The sequence below is a fragment of the Schistocerca cancellata genome, chromosome 10, assembly GCF_023864275.1.
Source record: "Schistocerca cancellata isolate TAMUIC-IGC-003103 chromosome 10, iqSchCanc2.1, whole genome shotgun sequence".
Classification (NCBI taxonomy): Eukaryota; Metazoa; Arthropoda; class Insecta; order Orthoptera; family Acrididae; genus Schistocerca; species Schistocerca cancellata.
The window spans coordinates 115,592,701-115,619,806 of NC_064635.1; the positions used below are offsets into that span (position 1 = coordinate 115,592,701).

General features: G+C 40.5%; 1 protein-coding gene across 1 annotated transcript in view; it reads right to left on the reverse strand.

Annotated features, from left to right (window-relative positions):
- Window positions 1-19,860, reverse strand: part of LOC126106372 (uncharacterized) — an 88,910-nt gene extending 69,050 nt beyond the window's left edge. Inside the window, exon 1 of the mRNA XM_049912635.1 lies at window positions 19,246-19,860. Within this exon, the coding sequence (XP_049768592.1) occupies window positions 19,246-19,845 (600 nt within the window). The 5' untranslated portion in view covers window positions 19,846-19,860. The remainder of the gene's footprint in view (window positions 1-19,245) is intronic.
- Window positions 19,861-27,106: the final 7,246 nt, after the last annotated feature.

Consider the following 27,106-nt stretch of genomic DNA (forward strand, 5'->3'; position numbering starts at 1 on the left):
GATCGTAAGGGGCAAAGTGTTACAGCAACAAACTACTCGAGGTTATGGGAGGACCAAGGAGACAAGAGCGTCACGGGAAGCTGTCCGAGGTGGCTCATTCTGTACAGGACAGTAACACGTCTCACTTCTTTGGGTTATCAACCATTACCTCGCTCCCTGTATTCCCCTAATGGCCATCCAGTGCCTGCTTCCTCTTTCCTCGACTTGATGAAGTATCGGATGTCAGGCATTCTTAGAATGATGATTTTTGAGTTGGTTTGTATCATGAACAACCAAAATACTGTTCAGATCGCTGGTAGATGTCCTATTATATGGAAAAACATGAAGGATGAATATGTAGAGTTGGGCTAACACCACCAACAAATTTCACAATCACAGCTTGATTTTTTTTAATGTAATACTTTATCAATACCCTCTCTTATGTGTCAGTCTGCAGTTCAACAGCTTCACTCTTCAGTGTACAATTATCTATATTCATGCAGACATTTAAAAAAGGTCATAAAATCCATTTAGATAATATACTAACGATTACTTACCACTAACCCCTTCAGTTATTTAAAGTACCAAACTTCCATTGAAACGAGTGATTACAAATCAGTTTATGCATTTATTTGCCTTTATGCATGCAAGTGAGAAAAAGTTTAAGGAAAGGTTTGAAAATAGTAGATCCCTCGAACGAAAAACTGCACCCTCTTCTTGGAAAAAAGCACAGATCACACTGTTCCAAAAGAAGGGTAGCACAAGTGATCTACAAAAAATATATCTGACACCGATTTGTTGTCAAATCTTAGAACATATTCTGAGCTCAAACATAATCAGGTATCTCAAACAGAATGTCCTCCTCAATGCCACCAGTGAGAATTTGAAAATAATCAATCATGTGAAACACAACTTGTACATTTCTCACATGGCATACTGATAGCTTGCTTATTGTCAAAAGTACAATCGTATGGGGTATCAAGTAAAATTTGAGACTAGATTGAGGAATTTTTGGTAGGGAGGACACAGCACATTATCTTGGATAGTGAGTAATCGTCAGATGTAGAAGTTACTTCGGGTGTGCCCCGGGAAAGTATGTTGGGACCAGGGGCGGTGGCAAGGGAAGTATCATATTACACTGGCAAAATGACTTCAGAAATCAGTGAATATATTACTCCAACAGATTCAATAATTTTTTTTAATATAATTACGTAGCAATAATGGTTGCAATGTATTTCACATACATTTTAACAGAAGAATAAGAGGGGCAAATACCTTACTATCCAAACCAATAAATATCATTTAACTTAAAACGGCCATCTTATTATTTATTAACACACTTTTTTATCCGGAACTCTGCAACAGTTACAACAATCTACTTTCAGAAAAACCAAATTTTACAGATTTGTCAGTCGAGGACCCCAATTCTCCTTTTGTTGAGAGATATTCCATTCCCCAACCCCCTCCCCCCCCCCTCCCTTTCCCATTAGCCCCTCCTTGACCGACTTCTAGAATTGCCCCCGGTTGCCCCTCGCCGTAACAGTAACCTCAGACATTTTGCAGCTGCTGCAGTTATCTACGATGAAGTACTGTTTGAAAGAAGCTACAATGTGGTGCAAAAATTTGCAACCTGCTTTAAATGTTCAGAAATGTAAAATTGTGCACTTAACAAAACAAAACAAAAACGTTGTATCCTATGACTATAATATCAATAAGTCACTGTTGGAATTGGCCGACTCGTACGAATACCTGGGCGTAACACACTGTAGGTATATGAAATGAACTGATCACATAGGCTCAGTTGTGGGTAAAGCAGGTGGTAGACTTCACTTTATTGATAGAATACTGGGGAAGTGCAATCAGTCTGCAAAGGAGATTGCTTACAAATCACTCGTGTGACTAGTTCTAGAATGTTACATAGCTGTGTGGCACCTGTAACAAGTAGGGTTAACAGAGGATACTGAACATGTGCAGACAAGGGCAGCACGAACGTTCACAGGTTTGTTTGATCCTTGGCAGACTCTTGAAGACAGACTGGAAGACTCTTGAAGATAGACGTAAACAATCTTGAGGAAGACTATTAGCAAAGTTTCAAGAACCAGCTTGAAATGGTGACTCAAGAAATATACTACAGACCCCTACATATCACTCATGTAGGGATCATGAGGATAAGGTTAGAATAATTACTGCATGCACAGAGGCATTCAAACAATCATTCTTCCCATGCTCCATACGAGAATAGAATAGCAAGAAACCTCAATAACTGGTACAACAACACACCTGACAGAGGTTTCCAGAGTACAGATGTGGCTGTAGGTGTAGATTATGAAACACTAGATGAATATAGTCTGGGTAATTTTCATTACATTTTTTTAAAAAGCTCCACTTTTGTGTCACACAGTTACATAATTTTGCAGTACATACAGTGGTATATGTAAGTACTGGCTTCAAACTGTGTTGTGAATAGTGTTAGTACTGCTGAAGTTTGACTGCGCAAACAGTGAAAATGTAGTAAGTGACAAACCTTTTTTTCATTTCATCATTTTGTGGTGGGTGTTGGTGAGAAAAAGCTTCATAAAGGTTTTGAAATTATGTGTAAAGTTTGTTGCAAGTTGCAAAGTGATTAAACGGAAAAAGTGCTCTTTAGTACTTGTACACATAAATTTTAGTTTTTAAGACAATATTTACAAATTTGAAAAACAGACTAAGTCTTGTGTATATTCCTTGTTACCACATGTTGTCGTTTTCTTGGTTTTTTTTTATTGCACTTGTTTTCTTTCACAGTTTGTCATCTGCAACCATATAGAAGTAAATATAGAAAAGTTACTTGCATCAAAATTTTACAACTCAAAATGTTACAGTTAGGCCAAATATTAACTAGCCATAGCATTCCCTGATATAAATGTCAATGTAAATAATTTTTCTATGTTAAGTTCTACATGGTTGTAAATGACAAACTGTGGAAGAAAACAAGTGCAATAAAAAACATAAAAAAACCAAGAAAACCACAGCATGTGGTAAAAAGGTATACATACAAAACTTAGCCTATTTTTCAAATTTGTACATAGTCTTCAAAACTCAAATTTATGTGTGTACAAGTAGTATACAGCATTTCTTCCTGTTTAATAGAAATAAATGAGTTCACTGATGACACTGAAAATTCAGCAAAACATGTCTGGGAAATAGCAAAAAGATGAAAAAAATGTGTTTTGCTCAAAGTTGGACCCCCTCTAAAAAAAACTATTTTTAAGCAAAAATGCACAGAAGAACTTAAACCTCAAGATGATTATTGAGTAATATAGATCATTGCTATAGACATGGCTATTTTATTTCAGAGGTGTGTTCAAACTAAAGGGATGCCACTGCCAGATGTATGTTGGCTCAGACATTCCAATTGTCACCTGTTACAGTCCAAAATGTCAATTATACTCTGGTCTTTGTTTTGTTTCCTTCAGTTCATTTCATTTATTTTTCCTCAAACTGCAAAAATGAGGGCCTTAAATTGCACATACTTTAATGCAACTGGAAAAAAGTGGCACAAATAGCAGATGTTTACCATGTGGCCCTGATTCATGAACACTATTTATCTGAAGGGGCAGTTGGAGAAAATGAAGGTGAGTCGATATATGCTAGACTTCTGAAAAACTCCAGAATGTGCATTTAAGTCAAAAATGGAATTTCATTCATGCTGATGGTGGATTTTTGCCCCAGGGGCTCGGCCACTATCAGAATGAAAGAGTGTGAGGAAGGAAGCACAAAAAGGAGACTTTTCTTACGAGGACAGTACTCTCCTTCCCAGGAAATGAGAAGAATGGTAGACAGCTGCCCACAGCAGAATGAATAACTGTTGGCCAGTTGTGGTGCCAACGCCCACAACCTGGTGTGTGCAAGCAGCAACAATGACAGCAGATTTGAGTTGCTGTTGTTGTTGTGGTCTTCAGTCCTGAGACTGGTTTGATGCAGCTCTCCATGCTACTCTATCCTGTGCAAGCTTCTTCATCTCCCAGTATCTACTGCAACCTACATCCTTCTGAATCTGCTTAGTGTATTCATCTCTTGGTCTCCCTCTACGATTTTTACCCTCCACACTGCCCTCCAATGCTAAATTTGTGATCCCTTGATGCCTCAAAACATGTCCTACCAACCGATCCCTTCTTCTAGTCAAGTTGTGCCACAAACTTCTCTTCTCCCCAATCCTATTCAAAACCTCCTCATTAGTTACGTGATCTACCCACCTTATCTTCAGCATTCTTCTGTAGCACCACATTTCGAAAGCTTCTATTCTCTTCTTGTCCAAACTAGTTATCGTCCATGTTTCACTTCCATACATGGCTACATTCCATACAAATACTTTCAGAAACGACTTCCTGACACTTAAATCTATACTCGATGTTAACAAATTCCTCTTCTTGAGAAACGCTTTCCTTGCCATTGCCAGTCTACATTTTATATCCTCTCTACTTCGACCATCATCGGTTATTTTACTCCCTAAATAGCAAAACTCCATTACTACTTTAAGTGTCTCATTTCCTAATCTAATTCCCTCAGCATCACCCGACTTAATTTGACTACATTCCATTACCCTGGTTTTGCTTTTGTTGATGTTCATCTTATATCCTCCTTTCAAGACACTGTCCATTCCGTTCAACTGCTCTTCCAAGTCCTTTGCTGTCTCTGACAGAATTACAATGTCATCGGCGAACCTCAAAGTTTTTACTTCTTCTCCATGAACATTAATACCTACTCCGAATATTTCTTTTGTTTCCTTTACTGCTTGCTCAATATACAGATTGAATAACATCGGGGAGAGGCTACAACCCTGTCTTACTCCTTTCCCAACCACTGCTTCCCTTTCATGCTCCTCGACTCTTATAACTGCCGTCTGGTTTCTGTACAAACTGTAAATAGCCTTTCGCTCCCTGTATTTTACCACTGCCACCTTCAGAATTTGAAAGAGAGTATTCCAGTTAACATTGTCAAAAGCTTTCTCTAAGTCTACAAATGCTAGAAATGTAGGTTTGCCTTTTCTTAATCTTTCTTCTAAGATAAGTCATAAGGTCAGTATTGCCTCACGTGTTCCAACATTTCTACGGAATCCAAACTGATCTTCCCCGAGGTCGGCTTCTACCAGTTTTTCCATTCGTCTGTAAAGAATTCGCGTTAGTATTTTGCAGCTGTGACTTATTAAACTGATAGTTCGGTAATTTTCACATCTGTCAACACCTGCTTTCTTTGGGATTGGAATTATTATATTCTTCTTGAAGTCTGAGGGTATTTCGCCTGTCTCATACATCGTGCTCACCAGATGGTAGAGTTTTTTCATGACTGGCTCTCCCGAGGCCATCAGTAGTTCAAATGGAATATTGTCTACTCCCGGGGCCTTGTTTCGACTCAGGTCTTTCAGTGCTCTGTCAAACTCTTCACGCATTATCTTATCTCCCATTTCGTCTTCATCGTCCTCAAGTACATCGCCCTTGTATAAACCCTCTATATACTCCTTCCACCTTTCTGCCTTCCCCTCTTTGCTTAGAACTGGGTTGCCATCTGAGCTCTTGATATTCATACAAGTGGTTCTCTTCTCTCCAAAGGCCTCTTTAATTTTCCTGTAGGCAGTATCTATCTTACCCCTAGTGAGACAAGCCTCTACATCCTTACATTTGTCCTCTAGCCATCCCTGCTTAGCCATTTTGCACTTCGATATCATTTTTGAGACATTTGTATTCCTTTTTGCCTGCTTCATTTACTGCATTTTTATATTTTCTCCTTTCATCAATTAAATTCAATATTTCTTCTGTTACCCAAGGATTTCTATTAGCCCTCGTCCTTTTACCTACTTGATCCTCTGCTGCCTTCACTACTTCATCCCTCAGAGCTACCCATTCTTCTTCTACTGTATTTCTTTCCCCCATTCCTGTCAATTGTTCCCTTATGCTCTCCCTGAAACTCTCTACAACCTCTGGTTCTTTCAGTTTATCCAGGTCCCATCTCCTTAAATTCCCACCTTTTAGCAGTTTCTTCAGTTTCAATCTGCAGTTCATAACCAATAGATTGTGGTCAGAATCCACATCTGCCCCAGGAAATGTCTTACAATTTAAAACCTGGTTCCTAAATCTCTGTCTTACCATTATATAATCTATCTGATACCTTTTAGTATCTCCAGGATTCTTCCAGGTATACAACCTTCTTTTATGATTCTTGAACCAAGTGTTGGCTATGATTAAGTTATGCTCTGTGCAAAATTCTACAAGGCGGCTTCCTCTTTCATTCCTTCCCCCCAATCCATATTCACCTACTATGTTTCCTTCTCTCCCTTTTCCTACTGACGAATTCCAGTCACCCATGACTATTAAATTTTCGTCTCCCTTCACTACCTGAATAATTTCTTTTATCTCGTCATACATTTCATCTATTTCTTCATCATCTGCAGAGGTAGTTGGCATATAAACTTGTACTACTGTAGTAGGCATGGGCTTTGTGTCTATCTTGGCCACAATAATGCATTCACTATGCTGTTTGCAGTAGCTAACCCGCACTCCTATTTTTTTATTCATTATTAAACCTACTCCTGCATTACCCCTATTTGATTTTGTATTTATAACCCTGTAATCACCTGACCAAAAGTCTTGTTCCTCCTGCCACCGAACTTCACTAATTCCCACTATATCTAACTTTAACCTATCCATTTCCCTTTTTAAATTTTCTAACCTACCTGCCCGATTAAGGGATCTGACATTCCACGCTCCGATCCGTAGAACGCCAGTTTTCTTTCTCCTGATAACGACGTCCTCCTGAGTAGTCCCCGCCCAGAGATCCGAATGGGGGACTATTTTACCTCCGGAATATTTTACCCAAGAGGACGCCATCATCATTTAATCACACAGTAGAGCTGCATGTCCTCGGGAAAAATTACGGCCGTAGTTTCCCCTTGCTTTCAGCCGTTCGCAGTACCAGCACAGCAAGGCCGTTTTGGTTAATGTTACAAGGTCAGATCAGTCAATCATCCAGACTGTTGCCCCTGCAACTACTGAAAAGGCTGCTGCCCCTCTTCAGGAACCACATGTTTGTCTGGCCTCTCAACAGATACCCCTCCGTTGTGGTTGCACCTACGGTACGGCCATCTGTATCGCTGAGGCACGCAAGCCTCCCCACCAACGGCAAGGTCCATGGTTCATGGATTTGAGTAGCTACTCCAATATCTACTCAAACTTGGAAATCTTGAACAGGGGTAGGGAACCTACCTTCAGGAACAGAAGAAGGGAAGAAGTGGTTGACATAATTCTAATGGGTAGGTATGTCAAACAATGGCATGTGGCATTGAAGGCATTTTTATTTGATCAAATGTATATAAAATTTGAGGTTGAAATGGGTGTTACACAGAAAACAGCCAACTTGAATCCTAGGAAAACAGACTAGGAGTTCTATAGGAAAGACCAAAACTTTAAACTTACCTGAAGCCAGAACTTTGGTAAGAAATTCTCATTGAAGAGATATATACTAGAGGCTATTTTTGCCAATGATACACAGTACCATTTATGAGGAAGCATCCAGAAAATGTACTGGAACATCAAGCTTCTTGGCAAAACTCTGCCAGTGGAGGAGGTAGTGAAGTGAATGTGAAACTACCAATGGACCCTCACACGTTCCAAGGCAAGAGTTACTCTTGCGAGCACAAGAAAGGTGTGTGGTAAAAACTGAGGTCTAAACCCCTGGAGTATGGGTTGGATATAAACCACTGTAATATGACCTACAATAATTTGCGAAGCTACAGTAAGGTAGAATAAAGTACAACAGGAGGTGGCTGCTTAGGAGCCTGGCCTGATTAGCCTTGACAGGCAGAATTAGCAGCACACCCACTTTTGGGATGGAGACCATGCTGCACATCCCCCATTACATCTTGGGTTATAATGGAGGCAGCAGGGGGCAAATGGATTAAAAACTGGAAATAACTGGAGACATTTAGGATATCTAGAAGCTCTCACCAATATGCTGAGTATGGCAAAAGTAGGAATGGTCAGGGAAATGCCATCTGACCATACAATAACTTTCAGCTGCTTCAATAATCCTTTCCATCTATTAATTTGAAGAAATGAACAGTGGAGGAATGAATGACATCATCATTCAGGAGGCGAGTCTGGTTTACTGATGGGTCAAAAACATATGAAGGTGCTGGGATCAGGGTATACCGTGTACAGTCTGGACTAGAGAGAGAAATACCTCTAGGGAAACTGGCCAGAGTATTCCAGGGGTAAATATCCACCATCGGAATGTGCACAAAGGAGTATTTGCCTGTGTTCTACAAGGATCGTAGCATCTTATTCTGACAGCAAAGTGCTCTGAAATTGCTATCAACCCCAGAAACGAGATCAAAGATCGCAGCAGAATGCCATGATAGCCTTATGAGACTAGTGGAAAGCAACAGGATAAATCTGCTGTGGATCCCCAGTCACTCAGGAATCAGTGGCAATGAGCATGCTGATAGGTTGGCCAGGACACGTGCAATGACTCCATTTATTGGACTGCAACCTGTCCTAACAGTCACCAAGGCGATGGTAAAATCAAAACTACGTAGTTGGTTCAGGAGGCAGCACATATAGTATTGGACTATGATCCAAAAATTCCAATACAAAGCAATGGAGGTCAAAAGAATATGTGGGTCACTCAGTCCCGAAGAAATCGTGTGTAATAAGGAACTAGTAAAGAGTTTCCTACTACTCTTTAGGGATAGTTGTTCACTTTATTAGATTCACAGGGAGCAAACTGTTACAACATACTCAGTTTCAGTGTGGGCAGTAGTGGACTAAGACCACTGTTGCTTTTGTCTCGCTGCACAAATCGAATCAAATCAACATGTAACATATAATTCAAAACATGTATGCACATAGTCATCGCTCACCTAGAACCTACAAGGGTGGTTTGGGAAGTTCTCAGAATCACCACACGAGGTCAGCACTAGTGCTATGAGTTGCTCACGTGATGTTCACTGGACTGTCGCCTATAAACACGTGCCACATCAGTGCTCTTGGAAGAGAGTTGAGGTGGTGACATGGTTCTGTTGTCGTTCCCACATAATGATTTGCAAAGATGGGAGGGGGGGAGGGCAGGGGGGGGGGGGGGAAATCGAGATTTGAACAGTGATTAAGTACTTCCTAAAGAAACGTATGAAAGCAAAGGACGTTCATGCCGATTTCCAGAATACACTGGGGGACTCTGCTTCTTCATATTCAACTGTTGCCAAGTGGACAAGTGAACTTAAATTTGTTGGGGAGCACTTAGATGATGATCTGTGCAGTGATCGGCCAAGATGTGTCACTACTGCAGAAATTATTGCAAAAGTGCAAAAAATGGTTATGGGAAATCTCTGATTGAAAGTGCGTGAAATTGCTCATGCTTGCCACATGTCACCTGAAAGAATATATCACATTTTAACTGAATAATTAGAAATTAAAAAATTATCTGCAAGATGGGTGCCACGATTCTTGATGCTGGATCAAAAACACATGGGAATGGACATATCAGAACAATGTTTGACGCGTTTTAGGAGAAACAAACAAAATTTTTTATGCAGGCTTGGACCACAGATGAAACTTGGGTGCACTACTATACCCCAGAGACAAAACAACAGTCAAAGCAGTGGACACGCGCTGATTCTCCGCCATCAAAGAAAGTAAAGACAATTCCTTCGGTGGAAAAGGTCACGGCATCAGTGTTCTGGGATGTGAAGGGGATTCTGTTTGTAGATTATCTCCCCACTGGGCAAACAATTACTGGAGAATACTATGCTAACCTCCTGGACAAATTGCAACTAAAGATACGTGAAAAAAAGGCAGGTTTAGCAAGGTAGAAACTCAAACTCATCTTCCACCAAGACGACGTGCACCCGCACGCGTGTGCCGTAGCCATGACAAAATTATGCTAACTAAGGTATGAATTATTGCCACACCAGCCTTATTCACCTGATATGGCTGATATCCATATTCGTATTAACACGAAAAGACATTACTTTGTATACACTGATGAAGTATGGTGATTGCTGAGGCATAAAAGTAATTTATCTTAAAAATACTAAATGGACATCACCCATTAAATATAACACGTTTCAAGTGTATCAAAACTGGAAATTTTAGTATTACACCCTCCCCCCCTTCTCAAGTAAAATTTATGCAGAAGCCCATATGTACACACACATGTACAAAAAGAAGCACCCATAATACATAGCCAGATGTCAATGCAACTTTGTACAAATACTCATACCATCAGTAGGCGTGTAAATGATCGGGGCTGTAATTCTCTGTGATATGTAGAACAGCCACCAGAGTGCAATAGTATTGCTCATATGTAGTGTTGTCACCAGGCCAGGTAGGGTGTAAATAACGTGTTAAAGGTGTATTGATGTTGAGTGAGCAATGGGAAGAACACGGACATACTGCATACTCGTGTGAGATGTGGTGCATCCAGTACGACAGCGGCCCGATGTCAACCGCATGAGAATGTGACGGGAGTGAGCACATCATAACCCCCTCAAATCTGTGCCTGCCGTCTCTCAGACCAAGTACTGGACCCTCTGAAACATTCTCTGTCATCCCACATGGCTGGTAGGAGACTAGCAGCAGCCGGACTAGAGAATTACCGCCCTATGTATAGGCTGCAATAACATCACAACACAAACGGCTGCATCTGGAGTGGCACCGCCACTGGAAAGCACGGACTGCTGACAAATGGCGTCACACTGTACTGAGTGACGAACCGCAGTCCAGCACTACCCCAGACGACCACCATTGGCAATCATGATGGTGACCTGGGTAGAGGTCGCATTCTTCCAAAGTTTTGGAGAGGCACAGTGTTGTTAATCTTGGCATCACAGTGTGGGGAACCATCGGGTGCGATTTCAGATCGCAGCTGGTAGTGCCCGAGTTAACTCTGACGGCACAACAGTACGTCACTGAGATCCTGCATTCTCGTGTGGTATGTCTCACGTGACAGTTTCGTGGCGTCATTTTTCAACAGTACAACAGTTGTCCAACCGTGGTACGTATCTCTCTGATCTGTCTGCATGACGTTTAGGTACTTTCATGGAAAGTCAGATCTGTCCCAATAGAACGTATGGGATCAGCATTGACATCAAATACATTCCAGAGCCAGTAACCAGGATATCAAGGACCAATTACAACAGCTGTCAGTCAGTTGGCTCTGGGAGAGGATATAATGGCTTGAGGACACTCTTCCCAATTGAATCAGTGCATGCATCCAAGCCAGAGGGGGTGAAAGTATGAGGGTGCTCATACAGCCATGTCCTTTGAAAATTTTACTTGATAAGGTAATCACTCAAATAATATCACACAACCCCCTGTGACGTTTGTGTGTGTGTGTGTGTGTGTGTGTGTGTGTGTGTGTGTGTGTGTGTGTGTGTGTCCATGCGCATGTCGATGTATACCCACAATGCATCTTGAATCTACATAGGTGTGTACTGTGATATGGCATGCCACAACAGGTAAAATAGAACTGCGCACAGAATTTGACCCGACCGCAGCTAAAGCCTTACAACCTAGAATCCAGGCATAACTCAGGAGCCAATTCAGAACTAGAATTTGTGTGTGTCTGTTCTAACTCAAAATTTAAAAAAAAAATCATCAAAGATCTTCTACTTGAGTTACTGGATAGGTACCTTAAATCACAGAATATCAAGGTAACAATCTACTCTCACCCCCTAACAATGAAAGTACCGTGAGAATGGTGATTTGTCAGTTCCCTGTTCAGTTTAACTCAACTTACGAAATTAACTGCTAGATCTAGTATGTTCAGTATTGACATTTGACATTTCGGTTTAAGTTGTTGTTGTTGTTGTTGTTGTTGTTGTGGTGGTGGTGGTGGTCTTCAGTTCTGAGACTGGTTTGATGCAGCTCTCCATGCTACTCTATCCTGTGCAAGCTTCTTCATCTCCCAATACGTACTGCAGCCTACATCCTTCTGAATCTGTTTAGTGTATTCATCTCTTGGTCTCCCTCTACCATTTTTACCCTCCACGCTGCCCTCCAATACTAAATTGGTGATCCCTTGGTGCCTCAGAACGTGTCCTACCAACCAATCCCTTCTTCTTGTCAAGTTGTGCCACAAACTCCTCTTCTCCCCAATCCTATTCAATACTTCCTCATTAGTTACGTGATCTACCCATCCAATCTTCAGCATTCTTCTGTAGCACCACATTTCAAAGGCTTCTATTCTCTTCTTGTCCAAACAATTTATCATCCATGTTTCACTTCCATACATGGCTACACTCCATACAAATACTTTCAGAAACGACTTCCTGACACTTAAATCTATACTCGATGTTAACAAATTTCTCTTCTTCAGAAACGCTTTCCTTGCTATTGCCAGTCTACATTTTATATCCTCTCTACTTCGACCATCAACAGTTACTTTGCTCCCCAAATAGCAAAACCCCTTTACTACTTTAAGTGTCTCATTTCCTAATCTAATTCCCTCAGCATCGCCCAACTTAATTCGACTACATTCCATTATCCTTGTTTTGCTTTTGTTGATGTTCATCTTATATCCTCCCTTCAAGAAAGTGTCCATTCCGTTCAACTGCTCTTCCAAGTCCTTTGCTGTCTCTGACAGAACTACAATGTCATCGGCGAACCTCAAAGTTTTTATTTCTTCTCCATGGATTTTAATACCTACTCCACATTTTTCTTTTGTTTCCTTTACTGCTTGCTCAATATACAGATTGAATAACATCGGGGAGAGGCTACAACCCTGTCTCACTCCCTTCCCAACCACTGCTTCCCTTTCATGCCCCTCGACTCTTATAAGTGCCATCTGGTTTCAGTACAAATTGTAAATAGCCTTTCGCTCCCTGTATTTTACCCCTGCCACCCTCAGAATTTGAAAGAGAGTATTCCAGTCAACAGTATCAAAAGCTTTCTCCAAGTCTACAAATGCTAGAAACGTAGGTTTGCCTTTTAAATCTAGCTTCTAAGATAAGTTGTAGGGTCAGTATTGCCTCACGTGTTCCCATATTTCTACAGAATCCAAACTGATCTTTCCCGAGGTCAACTTCTACCAGTTTTTCCATTCGTCTGTACAGAATTCGCGTTAGTATTTTGCAGCCGTGACTTGTTAAACTGATAGTTCGGTAATTTTCACATCTGTCAACGCCTGCTTTCTTTGGGATTGGAATTATTATATTCTTCTTGAGGTCTGAGGGTATTTCGCCTGTCTCATACACTTTGCTCACCAGATGGTACAGTTTTGTCAGGACTGACTCTCCCAAGGCTGTCAGTAGTTCTAATGGAATGCTGTCTACTCCCGGGGCCTTGTTTCGACTTAGGTCTTTCAGTGCTCTATCAAATTCTTCACGCAGTATCGTATCTCCCATTTCATCTTCATCTACATCCTCTTCCATTTCCATAATATTGTCCTCAAGAACATCGCCCTTGTATAGACCCTCTATATACTCCTTCCACCTTTCTGCTTTCCCTTCTTTGCTTAGAACTGGGTTTCCATCTGAGCCCTTGATATTCATAGAAGTGGTTCTCTTCTCTCCAAAGGTCTCTCTAATTTTCCTGTAGGCAGTATCTATCTTACCCCTAGTGAGGTAAGCCTCTATATCCTTACATTTGTCCTCTCATTTGTCAATTTAAGTGTACAGTGATAATTATTGACTTTTGAGTGTTGTTGCAGTGAATTATCACTGAATGATAATTCTGATTTGTATTGTTTGTTTGTTGAGATCGTGCTTCATAATATTTTTTTACATTCTGTTATTTCATCCTACATTGTCGTTTTTGGGCAACATTCTTATTTAATATTGTTTCTCAGCTATTTTTTCTTTAAGTTAGTGTTTGCAGTTTGTTCATTTCATGCACTTTTGTGTTAAAAATTGAGTCCAACACCTAGCATAAGTAGCGGACTTAATGACGATGAATTTCATGAGTTATTGGAAAATATTAGTGGTACAGAGTGTTTTAGTGAAAGCAGGAGAGATTCACAATGTGACAGTGATGATCTTGCTGATATACCGCCCACCTACAGTCTGTAATGGTCTCAATGATTTCTGATGACCACTAAGGTATTGTCTTCCATCAGAGCGGGTGTGAGGAACAGGGGATCAAGGCAGGAGTACCATGCAGTGACACAGAGAGAGGGACAGGAAGATCAAGAAGTGGTCACTATCACACAGGTTATATGGATTCTTCAGTGGATGGATGGGAGAAGACAAGGGCTGCAGATGGGAAGATCAATGGCCAAGAAAGTACTGTGAACACAATGATGTGTGTGGGGGGCATCAGTATTCATGAGGCAACGGTCAAGTTGTACCAGTAAGTTTTCAAAGTCTTGACCGCACCCAGTGATAGCGATTCCATCCCCCAAAGGGTTATGGGCAATGAAATCACCCAAGATTAGGAAAGGTAGGGAAAGCTGAGAAACCAACACAAACAATACATTCTGAGACTCTTCACCATTGGGGGAGGGGGGGGGATGACTGCTGCAGATGGTAGTATCCTGAAATGCTCTTACCTGAACACAGCCACAGCCTCCAAAGGGGTATTAAGAGACCTAAGTTCATTAAATAAGAGTGTCCAGGACCTATGTGCAAAATACTGGCCAACACCCTGTCATAGGAAGCATGATTCTTATAATATCCCCCCAATATCCATGTAAGGCCGGTTTCTGCATTGCTGGAAACCAATTCCTGAAGGGCAATGCAGAAGGCACTGGAAGTATGTACTGTGAGGTCGTGAAGGGGCCAAGCAGGTGGGTTATGTCACCTGCTGTCACTGGCTGAGGTGTTAAGGCATCAACACACACAGGTTTCGGGTTCCGTTGCGTGGTGCAATCCAGGGTCTCAGGGGCCGCTGGTGCCTCTGCCTCAACCACAAGTGGAACAGTCGGAATCTGGTGGTTTGGGCGCAACTGGAATCTCCTTCTTGGAGGACTTGTTCTTACCTTTCCTCTCCTTAGAAGATATGGCAGTTGTAGACTGGCAGAAGCCTCCGATGGAAGTGCCCCAAGAGACCCCTACCTGCCGAGATAAATCAGAGGAAGGTGATTTATCTCTGGGTGCAAAATGGGGACCAATGCACCAGTGGGTGAGAAGCCAACAATCCCATAGTAGATGAAAGGAAAGCAGCATGAGGAGAGCCCCCAACCATGAGGGGGCATGTTTGGTCGAGCAGCCCTTGAAATGAAACAAGCGCTGTATTGTGTGAGATACAGAGGCGAGCAAGTGTGCTGGGACTTGCCCCAGTTCACTGCTAGTAGTGCCACGTCACCTTAAGGCATCTACGTGTAGCACACAAGTATTGCACCACAATTAAATGTAAAATTAAAAGTCAAACTTTCTGTTTACACCTTGTCAACGTATATCTTATTGTAATAACGTTTTAAATATTAAGTGTTAATGTAATTAAACTAATAGTTTCCATAAAAATGCAGTTTTAAGAAAAAAATAAGTAGCGCTAAATAATAAAGCTAGAAAGCCAGAATTTGGTCAGAATGTGCCTTTGGAGGTAAGAAATACAGTTCTGATCAAAATTGATCTACTTTTCATTTTAGAGATGGCTGCCACTTCCCCAATCTTGTCTTCTAATTTCTTCACAAAGAATAGAGGCTTTGTGGCGAGAAGGAATCCCCATCAGTCCTGCAAACTAAGTATTGCAGGGAGAATTGCTCTGCTTGCTACTTAGCCCAAGGTTTATCTCATGGCATAGAAAGGGAAGAGAGCATTGTAGGGTTATATCTGTCTATAGTAAAAGAGGACTTTCATTCCATAGAGACATAGAAGAACTGGTTTAAATTTTCAGGCAATAAGCTGAAAATGTAGCCCCATTGAACCCACATAAAAGACATGTCTGGTGGAACTCAGAATGTGACAAAATTCATGAAGAAAGACATCATGTATGGTTAAAATTTCAAACACACAAAACAGAAGAAAATGCTACCAACCTCAAAAATATCAGGAAAAAGTTCACACAAGTTATCAGGCAAACCAAGAGACAATCACAGAAAGATCTAATCGACTCAATAGAAGAAAATTACCATAAAATCAATCCCACAGACTTTTACAAAATGTTTGGAAGACAATTACAAAAATTTGCCCCTCCCACGTTAATGCTGAAAAGGGAAGACGGGAAAATGGCAAATAATGACAAAGAAAATGCCGAAATCATGGCAAAAGCATCCAGTAAACTTTTGAATTGTGAAGAAGCCCAGGAACTTTTAGCAATTAATACAGACACACCCATCAAGACTCTACCTGATCTCATAAATCCTCCAACAATCCAAGAGGTGGAAACGGCACTCAGAGAGATGCAAAATTATAAGGCATGAGGAGAAGACCAAGTTCTTGCAGAAATGTGGAAATATACCAGTGATATAGTTCGAACATTCTTACACATAGCCCTAAAAAAAAGTCTGGATAACAGAAAAGTTTCCCAAACATTGGACCACAGCCATAACCCACCCACTCCACAAAAAAAAGATAGAAGCAACCCAGATAATTAAAGAGGCATCTCTCTTAGACTGTACATACAAGATTTTCTCCAGAATCCTATACAAGAGGAACAAAGAGCAACTAGAGGAAGAATTAGGTGAATAGCAAGGAGGCTTCAGACCTTGGAGAAGCTGCATAGAACAGATCATCACTTTAAAATTAGCCATAGCATATTACAAGAAACGAAATAAACCTCTTGTAATAACCTTCAAGAACTTTAAAAAAGCATATGACTGTAGCCATAGACCTTCAATGTTAAAAATCTTAAGAAATTTCGGGCTCCATACAAAATTAATCAAATTGATAGAACTCACCTTAACCAACACTGTATCAAAAGTCAAGTTCAGGGGAGAACTCTCTGAGCCATTCATCATAAAAACAAGTTTAAGACAAGGAGATTACTTGGCACCCCTGCCGTTCAACTGTGCTTTAGAATATATAATGAGGGAATGGTACAAGATTAACCCAAAGAACATCCAAATTGGAAGACCCAAAGACAAAATAAGTTTAAATTGCCTAGGATTTGCTGATGACCTAGCTCTCTTGCCCAACAGTATTCAGAAAACCAGCACAGAAAATTGGTCTTGGAATGTCCTTTGAAAAACAGTCAAATCGTGTTAACTGACCCACCACTCAGCTACAGATTACACTGGAAGACCTAAACAAAACTGACAAAACCAGGAAACTCACAGACAAACAAACCAGACTGCAAATGAGAATCAACAAACAGACAATAGGAAGGGTGATTTCTGATGGAGAAAGAAGGGTAAGATCCGAGAGAATGAAGAAGTACTGAGCTGACAGAAAACTGGAAAATTCTTTGTATAAAGTTGGCTAGAGTGGTTCCACGAAGGCCATAAAATCCGAGAGAGAGACTGCTGGGGCCTTATTGCCACCAATGGGAGATAACTGCATCTGCTTCATTTGCGGCTCATCCAACACGACTGGGGCACCACACACACTCACAAATGGCTACCTTGCCAGAAATCTATTGCTTGGAGAGCCCTGCACAATCTGCACTTCTGGAGAATTCTGAAAATTGGTGGCAGGTCAAATCCAACAATTGGAACATGTGTTATGAAAAGTTGTAGAAAATACCAAAAGTGGAAACTTGAGTCCCAAATCATAAACCAGGTCCAAGCAGGGTCTGCGCCAAGAAAACCATCCAACGAAGAGACAGGGGGGGGGGCGGGGGGGGGGGGGGGGGGGGAGTGGAAGTATAAGTTTGCAGCATGGAAAGGAAGTAATGCTGCAAAGGCTGGGGGCCCGTGGTAGCCAAGCATGTACTCACAAAAGAGTTGTGAGCCCACTAGAGGGATTAAGTGAAGGCCATCGAATACTGCGTTGTCTGTGGTGAGAGGTAATGCCTGAAATACGGTATTCTCTGCACACTCTTGGCACTGGGCATCTCAGAATATTGAATACCCTACTGTTTTCCAAAATGGAGTGTTCACTGCATGTAACTCCAACTACCAGTCCACGTTCGAAGTCTCTTCATTCCCATCATCTTTCCTCTTCAATCACTTGACTACGAATGAAATCTCTGCCAATGCACTGCACACCTCAGTGTATATCATCACTCAACATTAATCATCTCTGACTCAAATAATTACAAAGCTTTTTTATAAAAGTGAAAACATCCAACCTAGAAACAGTGTTCAGTTCTCAAGTTAACATTTGTCAGCCAAAATTGCATATTTACAAGGAAGAGTACTTCATTGTATAAAATACATGTTTCACTATCAGCTGCTTTAATTTTAAAGCCAAATATTAACTGGTTTCAGTCATGGGCCATCATCATGGATAAGGTTAAAATTGTTTAAGCCCCAATATTACATTTGTCATAACTTAAATAATGTGTAGAGCATATCATGAACATCAATATACGACACAGGACTTTCAGTAGCAAGCATATTAATACACACACATACAAAGCGTACACAGAGCAGTACTGAAGAAAAGATGAGGACTGTGACACCTCCACCAGTGCATTGCCCTTTTATACCTTGTGTACGTGATACTACAGCCATCTGTATACGTGTACATCACTATCCTACAACTTCTATTATCTCACCTCAGTGTATATCCTCAATTCAACCATAATCATCTCTTACTCCAATAATTATGAATTTTTTTTATACAAGCAAAAACAATTAGCCTAGAAACAGTGTTCAGTTTTCAAGTAAGATAAGTCAGCCAAAATTGCATATTTACAATATAGTACTCCTGATCTTTTCTTCAATACTACTCTGTGTACACTTGGTATTAATGTGCTTGCTTCTAAAAGTCCTTTGCCATATACTGATGTTCGTGACATGCTTTACACGTTATTTAAGTAATTACAAATGTAATGCTGTGGCTTACACCATTTTAACCTTATTTGTGGAGATGGTCCACTGAAACTGGTTGATATTTGGGTTTAAAATAAAAGCAGATGATTCTCAAACTTGCATTTTATACATTACTTGATGGCTATTGATAGCCACTTCCCAAAAATGATTAAAGTACCTCAAAACTATAAGGGAGCTAACAGTTTTACAGGGGGGGCAAAAAAAAAAAAAAAAAAAAAAAAAAAAAAAAAAAAAAAAAAAAAAAGGTATAAAATTCATTTCAGATACTTCCACACGTGCGGTGTTTCATCAAGTTCCCAAGTACAGTGCCAATAAATTAATCAACCAACACCAATTTACAGTGCTTTCACATCCGTATATCAACCAATAGGGGGCATCTTAGTTTCTACACCACTGAGGAATTTTATGGATAGTTTTACTCACCTCTATCTGCTTGTTTATCTGCTGTAGACGTGTGACGGGATCAAAATCATACTTGTCGTCGTCGTAGTCATCATCGTCTTCATCATCGTCATCCTCAGTTCTGTAATAATCATTGACACTGCACAGCCTCGGGCTAGCGGAACGACATCTTCGCTGGACGCGCTTGGAACGACAATGGCATGCACTAAAGGCACTGCTCTGAAATTGTGACTTATTACAATGCTGCCATTTCCTCGCACTAGAGGTACGGTTGACTCCAACTACTGTTAACTCATTAGATTCGCCTATTTGCTGCTCTGGTCTTATATCTGTAAGCGATTTACCCAGATTTCTTTGTCCTGTTACTGTTGTACTAGTACTGGAGTTCTTCCTTATACCCAATGGTGGGGTTTTGTGGAGAACACTAGAAGGACTACTACAAAGCCGAACATCAGTAATTATGCAGTCCTCCTCAGAATCATTTGTTCCACCATCACTTGTGTTGAGAGGTCTTGTTGCTGGGGACTTGTTGCTGGGGACACAATTTGATGGAGAGTGCAAATCTTTCCAACCTAACAGAGCTAGTTTGTTCGGTACAACATTGTGCTGTTTGCAATTCATGGGAGAAGTAGAACTGAGCTTTAATTCTTTCCCATCGTCACTGGGAGTTGGCATCTCATCAAATGTTTCTTTGCGGCCTTTGTATTTCTTGGAATATTTAGGTGCAAAACCAGCCTCTGCCTTCCGGTCCGCTTCTCTTACACGTTTCGTCCACTCTTCATAAAAGGAAGCATCCACCTCGTGGCACGGAACCACATTTCCATCATCCTCTGCTGCAACCAAACATTTCAGCCTCTAAAACAAAATACAGAAGAGTGTCACATAAACTTCACTTTCATACGTTACTTATCCAATTAACATGAATGCCGTGTTTACACACCATACAATATTTTCAAGAAATTAATTCTTTTTATTTATTTACACAATAACACTGAAAATAAAAATTACAAACAAAAAAGAAAAGAAGAGAAGAAGGATTTTAATTACAGACTAGCTGCGCCCAGCACATGTCATGCCTCTCTCTCTCTTTCTTTCTTTCTAAGTGGTTACTGCCATACAAAACAGACACGTTTACCCGTATGACATAAATGAAAGACCATTATTGTTTGTGCATTAATTATTTTGAAGAATTTTTTGCAAGTGCTTTAGGGCAAACAATATTCCTCGTCTTTCCATCTTCTGGAAAAATAAAAATCATTTTTAGGCTGTCCTCCTTGTGAGCAAGAAACTCATGATTGACCATGTGAGATGCATCAATTTTCCCAATTTAATCCACACAATTTCTTTCTGCCTGCAGTTTTGACCAATGTACAAATATTTCACATACATACGGTTATAATAGAAGGAAACATTCCATGAAGGAAAAACATACCCAAAAACAAAGATGACGCGACCTACCAAACGAAAGTGGTGGCAGGTCGACAGACACACAAACGAACACAAACACACACACAAAATTCAAGCTTTCGCAACAAACTGTTGCCTCATCAGGAAAGAGGGAAGGAGAGGGAAAGACGAAAGGATGTGGGTTTTAAGGGAGAGGGTAAGGAGTCATTCCAGTCCCGGGAGCGGAAAGACTTACCTTAGGGGGAAAAAAGGATGGGTATACACTCGCACACACACACACATATCCATCCACACATATACAGACACAAGCAGACATATTTGTCTTTCCGCTCCCGGGACTGGAATGACTCCTTACCCTCTCCCTTAAAACCCACATCCTTTCATCTTTCCCTCTCCTTCCCTCTTTCCTGATGAGGCAACAGTTTGTTGCGAAAGCTTGAATTTTGTGTGTGTGTTTGTGTTCTTTTACATACATACATACATACATACACATACACATACACACATACAATATTTCAGACATATTTAATATATTTCGCATAAATTTAATATATTTAACACAAATTTAATACATTTCACACACATTTAATATATTGCACACGTTTTATCCCTATCTCTGGCCAATTTTGCCATGCACCTTCATCTGAATTCTGAAGAAATTGATGATTCTGTCAGTAACTGATTGTTGTTTCAAGAAAATGTTGTTATCTGGCCATAAGTAGAAGACGAGCTATAGAACTTCCACCAAAACCTCAATCAACAGCGCACTGCAAAATCAAATTTGCTACGAAAATAGAAAAGAATAGGTTATTATTGTCTTTTCTCGATGTGAAGGTTTACTGAAAGCCTTATGGTAAACTTGGCCACAGAGCATATAGAAAATTCACCAGCACAAACAACCTGCATGACTCATCCCACTGTCACCATATGCACAAGAAATCCACCCTGCATACTTTAACCAAGGGGACCCACAGGATCAGCGATGAAGAACATTTGAAAAAGGAACTATGGTTATGGGATGAAGATGATCGATAATGCTGTTGTGACAAAGGATGAAGGTAATAGGGAAGAGTAGACGGAAGTACAAAACAGGCCCCTATTACCTCAAGTGCAAGGAGTCACTGAATCTGTGGGCAAAATTCTCTGCTGAGCAGATAACAAGCCAATTTTCCACAGCAACAACAAAATAAAAATTTGCTTTGGCTCAGCAAAAGATGCAGTCGACAAGCTACATACTGTCAGAGACTACAAAATTGGCTGCAAGTGCGGATTAGTGTATGTGTGTGGGATGGGGCAACTGATTAGCACATGGATATCTGATATGAAAGATACACTCATCTGAGGCAACACATCAAGTCAGCAGGGGGCGGAACATCAGGATGAGTGCAGCAAGCGGATTACAAATAGAGAAACATTTGTACTGGTGAAACAGTCACTTAGCTTGAGGATGAAGACTAGAGAGACAATACAAATAGCCAAGCAACGTACCAACACGAATAGAGAAGGCTGGTACAGACTTCCAGTGTGTCAGCTGCCAGCATTAACAGTGCTAAACGAAAATAGCATTTGCAAAGCAACTCACACAGGTGTGCAAGAGACCACAGCAGCTGTAAGCACACAAGAGTACCGGCATGCCTCAGCGAGCAACAGGTAGCATGTAAACAGCACTAATTGACAACTGTGGCCTGTTTCTCATTTGCCTATTTCCACCAATGATAAGAAATAAAACAAACATCAATAAAGACCGTCTAACATCCATCTTCCTTAGCCTCAATAGCCTATCAGGTTATGGTAACAGCTTGTTCCACCACTATATAACAAGTTAAGTTTCTCTCATTCTGTAATCAGGCCAACACCCTGAGGAAGGCCATCTACAACAGTGATCAAAATGTTGGAGAATTTTACATACTGACAATGCAATCGCATACCCTGAAAATTTTTACTGACTATACCATCAGATGACTACAAATCCCATTGTCCAGACGCAAATTACAAAATGTTTCAAGCAAATGTTCTTTAGCTGTCGGGGGACATCAATCAGCGTGATTGCCTTCGTTGTAGCTTTGTTTTTTACAAAGATATGAACAGCAGTATGACTTTTTTAATTGGCACCCTGTATTTTTATTCAGTAATTCATTTCCTCTCCTAAAGACCTATTCAAAAATGTATCACAGTGTACCATTCACTCAAACACAATGTTATTAATTACATAACACAACACTGACGTTGACACTCCCAGCTCTTAGTGCAGGTACTCGGGGTAATGGAACACATCCACGTGCTGACGTTGACAGAGAACAAATGTAAACATAAGTAGAATGCACACCCGTCATTCCGTCAACCATCGTCAGTTGGAGAGTTGTGTGAGTAGAATGTACACCAATGAAGAGAAGTTAGAAATAGTACTCACCTATGGGGAACGTAAGTTAGCAGAACAGTAATTGCAATACTGTTTTCTTATGTACGGGTACATTTAGTACAGTAGTTTAGTCCTTTTAAATACTGTTGTGTAGAGTAGGTGTACAGTAAAGGCTGTCCTTCCTACAAACTGCATCAATATAACGTTTCTTTTATTATTGTTTTTGTTGAAGGTAAGCGAAATGCTATGCAGGCAGCGAAACTGTACAGAGAGTGATATCCTGACAAGAACACACCTTCCTGACAGATGTTTTCTCGTCTTGTTGTGACACTTCAGGAAATGGGAAGTTTCAACCCATGACAATGCAATCATAGGCGCACAGATGAAGCTGCCGAAGTTACTGTTCTCGTTTCCGTTGCTATGAAGCCAAATGTGAGCACAGGACAGCTAGGACACGAGATTGGCACTCCTAAAACCAGTGTACATCGTATTCCTACACATCACCAGTTCCATCCTTATTACATATACCTACATCAAGAATTGCACAGGAATGATTTCCAGAATCGTGTGCGGTTATGTCAGTGGGCACATCAGCTAATCCTCGCCAACCCAAATTACTTCTCCAATGTTCTATTTACCGATGAATGTTACTTCTCAAACAAAGGAGAGGTAAATACCAGGAACATGTATTATTGGTCCAGCGACAATCCACGATGGCTTAGACAGGTGGAACATCAGCGTCTATGGAGAGTTAACGTCTGGTGTGTGATGCTTGGTACTACAATTATTGGCCCTTATTTCATCAATGGGAGTCTAAACGGCACAGCATATGCCAACTTTCTCAGACAAATTCTTCCTCCTCCTCTGGATGAAATGCCGCTAAAGCCGTCGGCACATGGACCGTTCATCTGAACGTTGAGCGTGTCGAGTTTCTGACGTCAGAGCATGGAATAGCACGCCCGGAAGTCTTTCCGAACGTGCAGAGCGATATCTAGCATGTCAAATGTTTTGAACGTGCGTCTGAGCGTTAACCAATAAGATGGCAGAACGTCACCTACGTCACATACACGCCATCTCCCTTCAGCACAGAGCTGTGAAGTGCCATACTGGCATACGGTTCAAACCTATACGTATATATGCCATTTCTGAGCACCAGCAAATTGAGAATCACTCGAAAACCCATTTTTAACTGTGTGATTCGTTGCAATAAAATAATGAGACACATAATATTCAGGGCAAAAGAATTATTGTAACTTGCGTATTATGAGAGTATGCCATTTGAAGGCTACAACACACTGAAATCCACCAAAAACACACTGTTCTTGGTACAATTTGTTATAATTAAATTTCAATTAGTAACATAGCTACAATTAATACTTTTAGAAATTGGGAACATGTTAGGATTAGGCACGCTGTACATGTTGTGAGTGTAGCTTGGTTGATAGCGTAAACAGTTCACAATGTGACGTGTGCTGTAGTAGCGGCTCACATCTCGCCACGTCTAAATTTTTTTCCTAGCATTTGCATTTTTAATAGGTTCTAATTCTTTATTATTAGTTTAATATAAGTATATACTATAATATTTGTCGTTATGTAAATATAAGTTCACATTTTTTTGATGGGTGAATTTGTTCAATTGGCTTAACCTACAGGACAGCTTGCGCTACTTGTATAAAGATATTTTGCTCCTTTTTCTTTTAAGTTTCATGATTTACATGCTGTAAAGATTCTGCTACTTGGTAGGAACAGTGATCAAGTAAGAATAACCTTAGGGTTTTACTGAAATGTGCGAATGATGAAATAATGTTTATCTTACGTGGAGAACTATTGCAAATTTGTATCGCACTGTTTGTAATGGAACTTTTATAAGCTTATGTGCTTACTGATTGGACATGGTGCTTCCCTTTTTGTCTTAAAACATGTACCAGGATACTCAAGTTTTTATTTGCATATATTATATATCGAACAATGAGACTAACATATGGACAATGGAGGAAATGAGCGTTTTAATAGAGCTAACATGGTAATTTTACACGCACCCGTTAAGTAAACAGTGTGATTTACAAACTACAAACATACCACAAATGCCACTGGAGTGCGTTGCGATCACTATACCATGTTGGGTCCACATACAGTGTGCACAAGTCACATCATTCCTGAGCATTCAGCAGCACGCTGAAATTGGCATGCTAAACGTTGACGTTCGACAGCACGGTCCATGTGCCGGTGGCTTAAGAACCAGAATGCTTATGTGGTATCAACACAATGGATGTCCAGCACATAATGTCTTGAATCGTGTTCTGAACCCAAGATATCCTGCCAGACGGATTGGTCGAGGAGGAACAGTTACTTGGCCTGCTAGGTCTCCTGATTTAAATCCTCTGGACTCTGTTTTCTTTGGGGATGCATTAAAGACGTTGTCTATCGCGATATTCCAACAACTCCAGAGGACATGCAGGAACATACTGAGCTTGCTTGTAATTCTCTTCAGCAGGCAACACTGGAAGCAGTAAATAATTCTTTCATTCAATGAGTGCACCAGTGTATCAGTGTCCAGGATCATCACTTTAAGCACCTTTGAATGTTCTACTCCTCGGCAATGGTACAGGAGAGTCAAAGTCAATTTTGTGTCATGTTTCCACTTGGTTTTCATTTGTTTTCTGATAACTGCAGCAAGTGGATGAGTTTGTGATCCCAGGCTCAAAGTCAGTGTTGCATTATGTAATTAATAACGTTGTGTTTCAGTGAATGGTACACTGTGATACATTTTTGAATAGGTCTTTAAGAGAGGAAATGAATTACCAAATAAAAAATACAGGGTGTCATTTAAAAGAGTCATACCGCTGTTCATAGCTCTGTAAAAAGCAAAGCTACAACTAAGGCAATCATGCTGATTGATATCCCCATGACGGCTAAAGAACATTTGCTTGAAACATTTTGTAATTTGTATCTGGACAAATAGTAATTTAGGGTTGTCAAGATAAATGGGACACCATGTATATACAGTCAAACAATAAAACAAGTTAAAGCAGGTGGTAACACAAAAACAAATGACACACTACACACAGAATATGACAGTTAAAGTATTATGCTACAAAAATACTGTGACTACACGAAAAATTGGAAGCTTTCAATTGGTTTTCCACATGAAAGAAAGCTGCTCAGTTTACATATAATAAATTAGATGTATTTCAATATAAAAAGCTTCCATGAACTACTTAAAATCTATAGCCTGTGACAATAAAAACATCGTGCAATATCCCAGGATCCCCACTAAAAATGCCTTGTTGAAAAGGCAAAATGCTTTCGGTGCATAATTTATTTATTTATTTATTTATTTTTAAATTAATGTGCTGCAAGGAAAAGGTGGTTTTCCTGTAAACTACTGCATTTAATGTTTTCTTTGTTTTCGTACACATGTCTACAATCCTGGCCTTACTCAGCAGGGCAAACTGGTTCCCTGGCCATAGTGGTAACTGGTGGTGGTGGTTAGTGTTTAACGTCCCGTCGACAACGAGGTCATTAGAGACGGAGCGCAAGCTCGGGTTAGGGAAGGATTGGGAAGGAAATCGGCCGTGCCCTTTCAAAGGAACCATCCCGGCATTTGCCTGAAACGATTTAGGGAAATCACGGAAAACCTAAATCAGGATGGCCGGAGACGGGATTGAACCGTCGTCCTCCCGAATGCGAGTCCAGTGGTAACTAATATCATTATGTGACTAGGTGCAGTCACATCCCAATTCGAAGTAGTGCACGCCATTATCTCCTAGTGTGAGAACATAAAGTCATCACAGAGAATACCTGCTCTGGCAGCCAGGCCAACGTGCTGTACACATTATCAGTTTTACTAACAATGAGAATGGGAAAGGTATTACAGTCCCAACAAAGAAGAAGACAGAAAGTTGGAGCAAACACGACCAGCAAAAGATAAGTACAGTAGAAAGTCAATTAACTGTCACTCTTGCGACCAGGCAATGGCTGGAACACTACAGAGGTTGGATAACCAGAGGAGAACGAAGAAAATCATTTATAGAGCTCAAAATGATGTAATAAATAAATAAAGTTACATTCATAATAAAGAGAAAGGAAAAAGAGAAAATTCTATAATCTGAAAAA